We start from the raw sequence: 14,451 nt of genomic DNA on the forward strand, positions 1-14,451 counted from the left end.
TCGGGAGTGGGGGCAGAGGTGGCATGGCCGACAGAGGGCTGAAATGAGGGAATCAAATGGGGGAGAAGAGAGGAAGAAAGGAGAAAAGAGAGATATATATCATGACGGAGAGAGTGAGAGAGTTTTGTGTAATCAAATTTATGATAATTTTTTTTTTATATTTTATAGAATTACCGTATTTAATTTTTTTTTCAAAACTAACCATATTTTGTATAATTACTTTTTTCTTCTTCATAAATATAGAAACTATATTTATTTTTCCAATATTTATGTAAACTTATCTATATACTAAAGAAATATTTTTAAGAACTTCTATATAAATTCTAGCAAAAAGGGTAAAGTCTAAGCAATAATTACAACATTTTAAATGAGTTTTTCGAACAAAATATATATATATATATTTTTTAAAAAGGAAACAAATCAGTATTCCGTTAAGCTTTGACTAAATTACACAATTCACTTTAGCTTTTGGAAATTACAAACTTATTCACTTCAGTTTTTTAAAATTACAAAATTATCCTTTACAATTTAATTTAAAATTAAATAAAAATACTCAAATGTAAAACTCAAAAAGACATAAATGCTATTGTCAAAATATAAATGGTCTTAATTTATGGGTAAAAAAAAAAACACCAATTACCCAACTCATTGTATAAACAATTATTGTACAATCATCTTTATTAGTCATACTTCTTGACAATGATAGCTTGTGTATAAATAGGGTTATATAGTTTGAGAGTTAACAAAAGACAAAATGATATGATACTAATCTAATAATAAGACCTATTGAACCATTGTTGATATGAGCAAAAATGGTAAAAAGTTATTGGAAGTGTGGAGTTGGTTCTAAATGCTTTTTTGAAAGTGCATTATCCACTTTGTCAATGATCTTTGTGATGTTTGTATGATATAGTTTTTGGGTATGTAATGAGACAATAATTGGACCAAGGGATATTAATTATTTAAGGTAATGCTTGAGTGGTGTGCTAATTTATTGGTTTCATGGGTTTTAAAGTTTGTTCATAGAAAAGCTAATATGTTAGCCCATTGTTTAGCCAAATATTGCTTTGAATGACAATGCTAGTACTTGTGGGAATAGGGTTCTTCCCTCTCTTGTAATATGTTGTAGTCTATAGTTTGTTGAATGAAGTTCTTTCCTTTCAAATAATAATAGGTTTTATACTTTTTTGGACCATGTATTTTGTACCATTATCTGTTTGGACCATGTGTTTTGACAAATGACTTTTTGGATCATATGTTTTGTAAAATAGTTAAAATAGAAGCTTAAACTCAATTTTGATGAAGAAAAAATTGAATATAACAACGCAGTTTTTAAGCTGAATGATTTTATTTTTGTTATGAATTGTTAGTTTGGTAAATTATTTGTGATTTTAGTTGAGAAAACATTGACAAAAAATCGGGTTTAGGGTTTTATTTTAACAATTTTACAAAACATAAGGTCCAAAAAGTAATTTTTCAAAATACAGGGTTCAAACAGGTAATAGGACAAAACACAGGGTCCAAAAAGATATAAACTCATAATAATAATAAAAAATATTTCGTAAAATAGTTCAAAATTGTCTCGTGAACTTAATTTTAGTCAAAATATTTTTTAATACAATTGAAGTGCTTTTGGGTTTTATTAAGTATTGAATTTTAAAAATAAAAATTATAATTAAAAATATATTTAGATTTATTGAAACTTAAATTCAAACCTAATTAAAAAATATAATTATTGAAAATAACAATTAATTAAAAACTAAAAACACAAAAATAAATTAAATAAAACAAAATAAAATCCAACATCAACAAAACATAAAAATAATAAACAAAGGCAAATATTTTTATTTATTTCTTTTTTCTTCTTCTTCTTCTCCTTTCATGACACGTTTACTAAACTACAATCGTAATCGGAATAAACCAATGAGAGAAATGAATGAGAATAAAATATTAAAAATCAGAATCATTATTTTATTATATTATTTACTAAATTGACCGGAAATGGAATCAGAAACATTTTATTTTGTTTACATAATGAAGAAAGGTAATCGAAATGTTTTAATTTAACTAAATTTTCCTTTGTAGAAAATGTATTTTTTAAAATGATAATATATTTTAGGCTAAGTTTGTATTTTAATTTTTAATAATAAAAAAACACAAATATAAAATAAATAAAAATTGATTACTAGTAACGACATTAGCTAAGAAAATAGGAGGAGAAATATTTTCATTATTTTCTCCTAAATTTACGTGGGTCCAATAAACTATTCATATTACTAAATGAAAGTAAACAAATGAATGAAAATAATTACAACATACGTGATTCCCATTACTTATTAGTAAACATGTCATCAAGGTTCTTGTAGCAAATGACGATGGCTTAGGTAGGCGACAACAAAGGACGAGTGTGGATCTCATTCTTCAGCCTAAGACGACAGTGGCCTAGGCGGTAGCTAGTCCTATTCCCCAAAATTCAAAGTCATGCAAATCTACTATGAGATTTTTTAGTATCCTTTCTTTGAGATGGTGTAGAATAAATAAATCCCATAACTACTTAAAAATTTTAAAGTCCCAATCCGATGCATTTTTGGCGCTATTTTCTAATATGAGCTTTAACTCGGATGGGATTGGCAAAAAGGTTGGGACTAGCCAAGATTTGGGTTCAGAAGCTTTAACTCGAATTTGATTTGAGAATAAGTTGTAATTATGTTTGTATAATTTTATTTGATATGCATTTGAGCTTTCATTTGGATGAATATAGTTTTTAAATTTTTTGGTTGGATAGATATGGATGAACAAATTTTTTTAAAAAGGTTATAAACATGGATGAATTTTTTTTGTTGGATGAATATGGATAAAAAAATCAGTTTAAGAACATAGATGAATCTATTTTTTTTAATTTGTGTACACATTTATATTATTTAGATTGTATAAAATTTTATTATTTTTAATTAAATAAATATTATTTTATATTCAACATGTAATAAAACCTGTGGGCATTTTGGTTATTTTAAAAAATATTTTGTCTAAAATGAGATATCAATGACTATTATTAACCAATTTACAAAATAAGGGTTTCACAAAATAAATTTTCAGAATAAAAGATCTAAATGGGTATGAAGGTATCCTTGAAAAAATACATTAAAATTATATTTGTGGTTTATTTTAAAGACCAATCTTTAAACCACAACACTAAATGCAAATTATATCTTCTATATAATAAGTTTGTAGATAACGAAAATTATTGGTTTTAACAGTTTTTATTTTTATTTTTTTAATGTTAACTTTAACGAAATATTCTTATATCTAACCGAATATTCTTATATTTAATGGTAGTTTGTAAACTCTTAAACTTAAATAAAATAAAATAAAAAATAAAAAATATATATTTTTGAGATATTTTACAATGATAATTATTTAAAAATAATAAATAATTGAACAAATTAAAAAATGATATTTTTCAGATTTTACAATGATAATTATTTTAAAATAATAAATAATTAAACAAATTAAAATATGATATTTTTGAGATATTTTACAATGATAATTATTTAAAATAATAAAATCATACATTTTTATAACTCAAATAAAATTTAATTAAACTTAAACTCACTTATTAGAATAATATCATATTAAACATATAGTACAATCTACTGTGAATTAACAACAAATTGTTTTTTTTTTTTTAAAAACTAACAAGAAACTTAAATTTAAAATATACGTATAATATTTAGTATTACATTAAACATATAATATATAATCTCTTGTTGATACTTCCAAATTCAAAAACTAGAACAAACATAACTTAAACAAAAATAAATAAATTATTTAATTAAAATAAGATATTTATTTGAAATTTATATGATATTAATATAAATTTAATAAAAATAATTAATAAATTCTATAAATAAAACTAAGCAAACATGCATATTGCACATTGCTAGTATATTATAAAATATGAGGTACATACAAAAAATTAAATAATTATATCTTTCAAATCCCACATAGGCTAAATTTTTGAACTTTCAGCATCAACTATGTATATTTATTATTATTGAGGGTTTTTCATGAAGTAATAGTTAAAAATGATATTATTTAACATCTTTTTTTTGCTCTTCAACAATAATAGATAAAATTAACAAATAATGTAACTTTAAAATTTGAATGGAAATTATAAATGTGAAGTTTACAAAATATTTATTAAAAATTTAATTTAACGTATTTATATAAATACTCTTATTTGTAAAATATTTATTAAATTATTGCTATAACTCGATCGTCATAACATAAAAATTTCAATTAAAGGAAATTAAACTCAAATAAAGACATATATTAGTATTTTTAACCTAATAAGTTAAATATAAGAAACGACACAAATAAGATCAAGATCGCAACTTCCTATTAAATATATGTACGAGTTATACTGGAGATAAGAGAAAATATATTAATTATCATATTCTATCTTAAATTTAAAAAATATTACTATACAGAGATCTCCGACATAAATTTTTAATAACGTTACTAAAAACAGATATTTAACATCATTCATTATTGATTTTCGTTCGTTTATATTTTTTATTTTTACAAATTTGATAAAAAAAAACAATATATATTTCCCTGACACTTATTTGCTTTTAAATCAATATCGATACATCTCACATCGCCAAATGTTTAGATTGAACAAATCAATGAGAAATTAGGGGTGTTATGTTTGAGATATAAGCAAGTCCTTCAAATCAAAGATAAATAGGTAATTGAAATTTAAAATTCAAAACAAATTTATAAAGAGAGAAAACAATATGAATGTATGAGAAGAAACATTGAACAATCCCCTATTACTATTATTATTATTATTATTATTGATGTTGGGATATTCCACTCAAAGTTCAAAATTGGACCTACTACCAAATTAAATAAATATTTCAAATAATAGAGACATGTGGAGTGATTTATCTTAAATAGGATGTGTGGTTGGAACATTTTGGGGAAAAAAAATACACACCCAATACAAAACCTTATACTACTATTCTCTCAAACATAAGAAAACATTACCCAATTTGTTTTTTTTTTTAAATTTTAAGAAAACATAAATAAATAAAAAAAAAAATTAAAAAATAAAAAAAATAATCGGGCTGGCCCAATAACTCAAAAAGTACGTTAAAAAGGCCTAAACAAAAACCACAAACCAAAAACCCAAAGACGAAGAAAGAAAGAGAGAAGAGGAAGATTTCAAAACACTACTCTCTATAGTCACTTGAATCGAATCAAGAGAACATATATATATATATATATATAGTCACAACTGTATATATATATACAGATACAGAGAAAAATTATCTATATAACATTGAAACCATTATAGAAAAGATTTTGGGTGTGTGAGAAATTTTGTATGTGTATATAAGTAATAATAAAGAGATTTAAAAAACGAAAAACCCTAATTTTGAAAAACGAAAATGATGACATGAGAGGAGTATGGCTAGGGAACACGAAACGAGCGTGCAACCATGGGGCACGTTAGAGGAGCTCTTGCTAGCGTGCGCGGTTAACCGGCACGGCACCAAGAGCTGGGACTCCATCGCCATGGAACTCGCCAACCGGATAAACACTGGCGGCGGCGGCGGTAACGGCGGCGGTGGTGGTGGTACCGCCTCTGTTTATCTCACTCCTGATAACTGTAAAGACAGGTTTGATGAGCTCAAACAACGCTTCATGTCTCGAAACGACGATGAACCGGCCAGCTTCGTTCCCATGGTTGATGAGCTGAAGAAGATTCGTGTCGAGGAGCTCCGCCGCGAGGTTCGGCGACGCGATGTTTCGATCGTGTAAATCCCTCCGCTCTTGTTCAAGATCTGAGCCTGGACTTTCGGTTTTTCCTTAAGATCTAAGTCGTGTATTGCGTCTGGTTTGGTTTTTATTTTTTATTTTTTACACAGGTCGTTGGAGCTGAAGGTGAAGAGGTTGGAGGAGGAGAGGGAGCGGAGCTTGAAAGAGACGGAGGACGATTCGCGGAAGAATATTGAAGAAGGTGAACGTAGATTGAGCTCGCCGGGGAATCGTGCCGGGAAATCGAATTCCGGCGACGCTTCCGATTCTCGTGACCGAGAGAACCGATCGTACAACGAGTCCAATTCCACCACTCAAAAGCGTGACTCTCGACGAAACGGCATCGTAAAAGGTGAAACGGAGCCCGAACCCGAGAGAAACGAATTGGATCCTCCACGAACTGAATCCGAACCGGGTAAAGTAGTTGACGGTGACGAAAATGAGACTATGGCGCGAGAAGATAACGCGAAGCAGAGCAGCGATGTTCAGAGCTCCATGAGCTTATCAAAGAATAAACGACGCCGTAAAGGAAGCGGCTCCGGCGGTGCCGCGGCCGCTGTAAGCAGCAGCGGCGAGGAGCCCGAGGGCGGTGACGAAGTTTCTCCCGCCACCAAACGAGTCTCGGCTCTCAAATCTGAGCCGTTGGTCAAACTTCTCGGGACCATCCGATCTCACCGGCTCGGCTCTGTGTTCCAACGACGGCTTCGTAGCCAGGTACTCCCCTGTTCTATTTTATTTTTATTATTTACTATTTTATTTTATTGTAAAAAAAAAAAATTAGCGGAAAGAGCCAGATTCCTTTTACTTTGACGAAAAATCTTTCTTTCTTCTTAAAAAAATAAATAAACCGAAATAATTCAAGATATAAAAGAAAGAAGAATTCATCACATTTTGACGTAGATTCTCACTTTTATATTTTTTGGTTCGATTTCGGTATAAACGACACTCACAAACGCACTCGATCACGAAACGACGATTAAAACGTTGTCGTTTTATGAGAAGAGAATGAAGGAACGTGATTGGTGGAGGAATATAGTACGTTTAGTAGCGAATGAAACGATTTTCAATAATCCACGTGGCATGGCATCGTGTCTCCGTGTCATCTTGCGCTGGCGATGTCCAATTTTTTTTTTTTGTCGTAGATGTTCAAATATTTTTCCTTTCCTCTCCATTATTCTTTGTTTTTAACACCCAATTTAAAAATTAAAATAATAATAATTTAAATAGTATTATCCGTTTGAACCTACTGATCGCTAGAAGGGAATTTGCACGTGTGGGCCTCACAAGCTAATAGCCCGGCCCAATACCGTAGGCCCATGAAGCCCATTACACGGTTTCGTGTTGGTTGGTGACTATTTTCCATACCAAATTTCACTGTCTATCAACTTTTCTTGTTGTACTTTGATCAAACCCTCTCACCTATATGGTACCATAATCTGTATCCCTTATCATATTGTTACATTTTTTTTTGTTTTTGAGTAACTTAAAAATGGGTTTTTCTTTTGAAAAAATGTCGTATTTGCATGTGGTTTGGTTTCAGGTTAATTACAATCTTGCCCTCGTCGTATGATTATTGTTTTTCTTTGTACGCCCCAATAAATACATGCCTAATATTCATGTAGTTTGGTTTTTCACTCTACGTTGTAAAATTACAATCTTGCCCCTGTCGTATGATTACTTTTTTGAAATAATTTTACGTAGAAGTAACATGTAATGATTTCGAACAATTGTCTTTTTTTGGGGGCAGGAATCTCAAAGGTACAAAAACCTGATTCGGCAACACCTGGACCTGCGGACGATTGAGGCCAGGCTCGATAAAGGGCTCTACTTGAATGGTTTCCACAAGTTCTTCAGAGACCTTCTTCTCCTATTCAACAACGCCGTCGTCTTCTTCCGGAAAAGTTCGCCGGAGTACGCCGCAGCTCAGGAGCTACGGGCTCTGGTTTTGAAAGAAACGAATGCCAAGGTTGGAAAAGCTCGACCCTTTACGCCAAAACTCGAAAAAACCAAGCAAGAATCCGATCATTCAGCTCCAGCTCCCAAATCGAACAAGTCTTCATCTATTATCGTAACTTGTGGGAAACGGAGTAAGTCGGTTTCCGAAGGTGTCATCATCAGCAAAAAAGGAGAAAATAACAAAGATAGAGCTGTGGTGGTGGAAGAAAAGCAAGAGAAGAAGATCAATAACAGTAGTAACAGCAGTTCTTTTGTTACGATTGATGAAAAGGGTGTCAAGAAAAAGAGGAGCCAGGAAAGGGGAGCCAGGAGAAACGAGCACGAGTTTGGAGGAAATGAGCTCAGTTCGCACGACGCTTTGGAGGTTAATAAGAAAGACAATGCGAAGAAGAAGCAAGGCGTGGCTAACTTCTTGAAGAGAATGAAGCAAAACTCAGATAATCATAACAATCATAACAACAACATCATCAACAACAACAACAATACCGATGTTTCAGACGATGATATTATTAGTAGCGAAGAAGAAGATAGTAAGGTAGAAAAGAAAGAGAAGACCAAGAAGAAGATGATGAAGAAGAATGGTAGTGGTGGTGGTGGTAGGAATAACAACATTAAACCGGATGAGAGACAAGAGAGGGTAACCCGAAATTCTACTCGTACTAAGGACGAGGGTAGGAAGACGAGGAGAGGTGTTGGGAGGCCACCAAAGAAGCCAGAGAAGGCGTCGAAGACCACCACCACCACTACCGCCACGGCCGCCACGACCGGTGGTGGGAATAAGAGAGGGAGGGACAATAGTGAGCCGGACGTTGGGGTTGGTGGGAGGCTTAAGAAACGTTCTAGGAGATGAGTAGTGGCAGTAGTGAGTAGTGATCGAATAGTGTTGTATAATGTACATTATTTAGTGTGTGTGCTCTATGTTTTTTGGTCTCTTTATTATTTTGTTGCTATAGGTTTTAGGTTCGGATTCAGCGTGCGTGCGTGCGTGCGTCTTACCTTTTTTATTTTTGACCTTTTTTCTAAGCCCAAATCTAAGAAAGTTAAGGTTTGAAAAGGGAGGTATAGAAGGGAGGTGGTGGTGGTGGGAGAAAGGGGATCGAATGTCTTAAACTTATTATAGAATGTTTGTCACAACAAATATGCACATACCCGTAGGATTAACACAACGAGGGTCTTTTGATTTTTTTTTTTCTGACAAATCCCCTAAACAAAACAACCACAAGTACTTCACAGAAATTGGATTTTCTTTTGTTTTTATTTACATTAAAAGAAAATAGTTATATAATAATATGCACACATGTTGCCTAGATTAGTAGATCCCACACCTGGGTCCTCTTCATAACTTCTTTGAAAAAAATCCAAATATAGGTGAATTGTATTAATTGTTCTGGGTTTTAGATATTATTGACTAGTTAAGTTATCCTATATTTTTGGGGTAATGGGGTCACTAGGTATTCATTTTTGTGGATTTGGGTAATATCCTAAATGTCTTTCGAAACTGTGCTTTCATGAGATTGTAGACTTGTCTTTTTTTGGTGTTAGCCACTTACTACTACCCTAGCTATAGAAAGTTAAAAGGACTTTACCGTAGCTGGCTTTATATTGGATGAAAAACAATAGGAATTATTTACTCTCTTTTATAATTGTTATTGAATACTCATGATGGATTCTACTTTTCTTGCTAATTCTTCTTCCATTATGAAAGTTTACATTTTTATATTACATGTTTCGAAGAAGGCGTTGAGTTGACCCCTCTTTTTGAAACTCTCTCTCTCTCTCTCTTTCTCTCAAGACTTAAAAAAAAAAAAAAAATAGGGAGAACCAATCATGACTTGCATCAAAGCAGTTAAACCTTTCTATTTATATATCCAATTTCAAAGAAGCCATTGGAACTCCAAGCCAATACTCCCAATCACTACTTTGGTAGCTGATTTTTCCTAGTTAAAAAACACAAATGTATGGAAGTAGAACACCACATAGATCAGGGCTTCACTCAAGGTAGAGTCTCTGTATTGGAGAATTCTTTTATTGGAGTTTCACCTTAAGTCCTACCGGTAGGGCTCTCAGTGTTCTCGACTTTTGAACAATTTTCGGCGCAATTTTTTTTATGACTGTGTATATTGTAGTTATTTAGAGCAACCTGCAAATTTTCAAAAAATTTCGAATAGTTTACAGTACTGAAAACTAGGTCAAACATGTTGTTGCATGCATGACTAATTTTTTTTATGCGTGTGGAAATCAATATATTTGAATTTAGTTTTTTGTACTGTAAACTATTCAGAATTTTCTGAAAATTTGCAGGATGCTCTAAATAGCTACAATATATACGGTCATAAAAAAAATTGCGCCGAAAACTGTTTACGAGTTAAGCACATTGAGAGCCCCACCAGTAAGGCTTAAAGTGAAGCCCTTTCCCCAATATATATATATATATATATGGAAGACTTCTCAATGGTTACTACCCATAGATGGGTACTAACAATTATGATGATGTGGCAACATAGTGACTTGGTATATCAAGTCACCAACAAGTAAATATTTTTTTTCTATATTAATTTCAAATTTATTTTTATTTTTTTGTCATAATTAATTGTGTTTTCAACCAATGAGAAACACTAGTTATATTTAGAAATTAACATACTTTTGAAAAATGAAAAAGTTTACAATATTATATATTTTCATAATAAATACACATTTTTCATCATGTAACCCTTCCAAAAATTTGAAAAAATCAAAATTTATTTTTAGAAATATTAATTAACAACTATAAATATGAACCATTGATCTTAATCCAATAGTTAATATTAAAGTAACCATTCATGGGTAGTAACCATTAAGAGTGCACCTATATATATATATATATATATATATATACAGAGGAGAATTCTCCTCTAGGAGCTTCACTTTAAGCCCTACAGGTAGGGCTCTCAGTGTTTACAACTCGTAAACAGTTTTTCGGTGTGATTTTTTTTTATGACCATGTATATTGTAGCTATTTAGAGCATCTTGCAAATTTTCAGAAAATTCCGAATAGTTTACAGTACCGAAAACTAGGTTCAAACATGTTGTTGCACGCGTGACTAAATTTTTTACGCGCGTGGAAAACAACATGTTTGAATCTAGTTTTCAACACTGTAAATTATTCGAAATTTTCTAAAAATTTGTAGAATGCTCTAAATAGCTACAATATACACGGTTATTAAAAAAGTCACGCCGAAAACTATTCACGGGTCAAAAAACACTGAAAAGCCTAAAAGTGAATCCCTTGTAAAAATAATTCTCATATATATATATAAAACTTGGAATTGAGCCTGAGATACTATTATGAATGATGTAGAAAATAGCAGCTTCTAGCTTTCTGAGCTTAGAGTAGTGGAAGAGTCAAATTAACTAGCTCTTTAAAAATATAACTAAGAAATTCTCTATTAGCTGCTTTGTTGGATTTATTTTACATTCATGTTACGGGACCACACTTAATTTGACCACATCTATAGAATACTATTCATTATGTAAACTATATTTTTTATTTATTTTTTGACTCTTTGAAAGTAAATTATAAAATTAACTAAACTATGGATAAAATGCATGTTAAAGAGAGAATATATTAAAATATGAATTATGATTTGATTTATTATTATTATAATAATGTTGTAGGCAAATGCTCTATTATAATAATATATGTATGTTGTATATATTTGTTTAAGTTAATATAAGGTTGAATAATAAAATTTATAATATTTAAATAATATCAAAAAATTATAGAAAATTTGATATATCTATTTTATATAATAAATGTAGATAACGGAAATTTTTGGTTTTAACAGTTTTTTTATTTTTTTTAATATTAATTTTAACGGAATATTCTTATATTTAACAGAATATTCATATATCTAACAGAAGTTTGTAAATACTTAAACTTAAATAAAATAAAATAAATAATTAAAAAATTAAAATAAAATATTTTTGAGATATTTTACAATAATAATTATTTAAAAATAATAAATAATTAAACAAATTAAAATATAATATTTTTGAGATATTTTACAATGATAATTATTTTTAAATAATAAAATTTAATTAAACTTAAACTCACTTATTAGAATAATAACATATTAAATATATAATATAATCTACTGTTAATTAATAACAAATTGATTATTTTTTTTTAAAAACTAGAAAGAAACTTAAATTTAAAATACATATATAATATTTAATATTACATTAAACATATAATATATAATTATACCTCTCAAATTCAAAAACTAGAACAAATATAAACTTAAACAAAAATAAATAAATTATTTAATTAAAATATGATATTTATTTGAAATTTATATGACATTAATATAAATTTAATAAAAATAATTAATAAATTTTATAAATAAAACTAAACAAACAAGTATATTACACGTTATTTGTATATAATGGTGTAATATAAACGTTTTTGGAAAAATAAAAAAAATTAGAATTTTTGAGAGATTTTTTTTTTGAAAGATAAAGTATAACAACCACTGAAATTATTCTTAGACATAAATATTATCAATCATCCAAATAGAGAATTAGGAGACTGGGATCCATCATTAGAATCAACAAATAAAGCTGTTATGAGCTAGAAATAATGCTCCATTCAAAAAGTCAAAAAAGGCTTATGAGTTTGGTGAGCTTAACTATCTCATCACTTTAGGTGTGTCAAGGCCAAGAATAGCATGTTTCTTGTTTGACAAGTTTTTTTTTTTTTTTTTTTTTTTTTTTAAATTTTTGCTCGAAAGACAATGATGGATTATGCTCTCACACTTTATTTTAAAAAAAAACTAATAATTTTTTAAGTCTTTTCATAGTCTACTAGTGTCAAACTTAATTAAAAAAGATTTCGAGGTAAGTAATATTTCAACCTCACCAATTAATGAATAGCTAATAACAAAAATATCATAAGTTATTTGCTTACTACCATGTCACATAGGGATGACAAAAAAATCTAGTGGATCGGGGCGCCCTCATCCGAATATAACCAGAGTAATAATAGGGTGGGTCGAGATCCGACCAGACCCGCTAGCAATTGAAGCGGTTTGAATTTCGATTCGATCTGGTGGTTATTGTTGTTTTTTTTATATAATAAATAATTAAAAAAAAAATTACTACTACTTTTTAAGGTGATCTACGATACAAATATATATATATAAATAAGACAAAATATATTTAAGAGAGATAGATGAGAAAATTGATGTTTTGCTTTGAAGTATATTAATTTTTTTTTATTTTGGTATGGAAGACCATTTATAAAAAATTTAGGCAGCTCATTTATGTCTGAGATATTTTTTTACCATTTATTTTAATATTGTAACATATTTTAAGAAATTAGTCTTTCTTTTATTAAAGAAAAAAAAAAAAAAAAAAAAAAACTTTATCGGGTCGGGTCAGACCCGCCCTCGATGTGCGGATCGGGTCGGGTCGGTGCATAATCTCAGCGGGTCGGGTCAACCCGCCCCATCTATATCTCTAATGTCACATATTCTCAAGCATGACTTATTATCATATCTTTAAATAGTTTTTTGTCAGTCATAAATTTTGGACTAAAGACGGACATGGTAATGAGCTTCAACATGAGTGTTTTTTTTTTCTTTTTCTTCACAGGATTATGGTTATCTTAGTGTTGACTTTTAATTATTTAAGTCCTGTGACCTACTCCTGATGGTGTATAAGCTATAACTTTCAGCTCATGATGTTGAAGGTTTCCCAATAACTACCACCAAATCAAGTCCCAAAATTAATGCTCTCTATTTGCCACTTTTCAAGTCAAACATATTACTTTATTGCCAAAATAGTCATCAGTCACCAAAAATAAGGGTATTTCCTTCTCTAACTTACCAAACACTTTCTTAAACTCAAAACAAATTCTAACCCATTTGATGGCATAAGATGACAAATCAGATGGCAAAGGACCTTGTGACACATGTAATGTAATTTCCCAAAAGACTCTCAAGTTCTATGATCTATTGAGCAATGAACACATTTTTTTGGGATCCAAACATGTAAAAGTTATTGTTAGAAGGGTTATTTTGCTAGTTAGTTTTCTTTGCATTGATCATATTGGGGGAGAAAGAGAGCAAAAAAAAAGTAATGGGTATCTTTAATTGATTCCACAGATATTGGGTAATAGTGACTAGTGATGCTTTTAGGTGATTCTTCAACATAAAGTGGATTCTTTTAATAAAAAGAAGTTTCTTTTTAGACTAGGTACTCCCCATTGGCTAGGTTTTTTTTATTTTTTTTCTTTACTAAGATGAAATTTTGGCTCAATAATTTCAGTACCTATGGGTGTTTGTTTTGAGTAGTTGAGTTGCTTTGGAAAGTGTAGGGAAACTTAAAATGAAGGCAACATTCAACTCTTGTGTACAAAAGGATTTTTTTTTACCTTTAAAATACATGTGGGGCTGACACAAATTATTAATATTTTCCTTTAAAATTTGAATCAAACATAAAAAGAGTTTTAGATTCTCATTCTCACTTTTACTTTACCCCGTACCAAACATCCCCTTAGAGCACTCCCAATGGATGCTCTACTCCATCCTTTAAAATACCTCCAAAAAATACACATTTTTCTATTTTACCTCTAAGTTTTACATTATACCATACATCAGATTCTCTATATATTTATCTACATCATTTAAA

General features: G+C 29.9%; 1 protein-coding gene across 1 annotated transcript; it reads left to right on the forward strand.

The window, feature by feature from the left end:
- The first annotated feature begins 5,201 nt into the window (after window positions 1–5,201).
- Window positions 5,202–9,459, forward strand: LOC133790303 (uncharacterized). Its single transcript, XM_062227907.1, has 3 exons — window positions 5,202–5,825; window positions 5,937–6,540; window positions 7,574–9,459. The coding sequence occupies exons 1-3, from the start codon at window positions 5,476–5,478 to the stop codon at window positions 8,630–8,632; spliced, it is 2,013 nt and encodes a 670-aa protein (XP_062083891.1). The 5' UTR covers window positions 5,202–5,475; the 3' UTR covers window positions 8,633–9,459.
- Window positions 9,460–14,451: the final 4,992 nt, after the last annotated feature.

The sequence above is a fragment of the Humulus lupulus genome, chromosome 7 (genome assembly GCF_963169125.1).
Source record: "Humulus lupulus chromosome 7, drHumLupu1.1, whole genome shotgun sequence".
NCBI classification, from domain to species: Eukaryota; Viridiplantae; Streptophyta; class Magnoliopsida; order Rosales; family Cannabaceae; genus Humulus; species Humulus lupulus.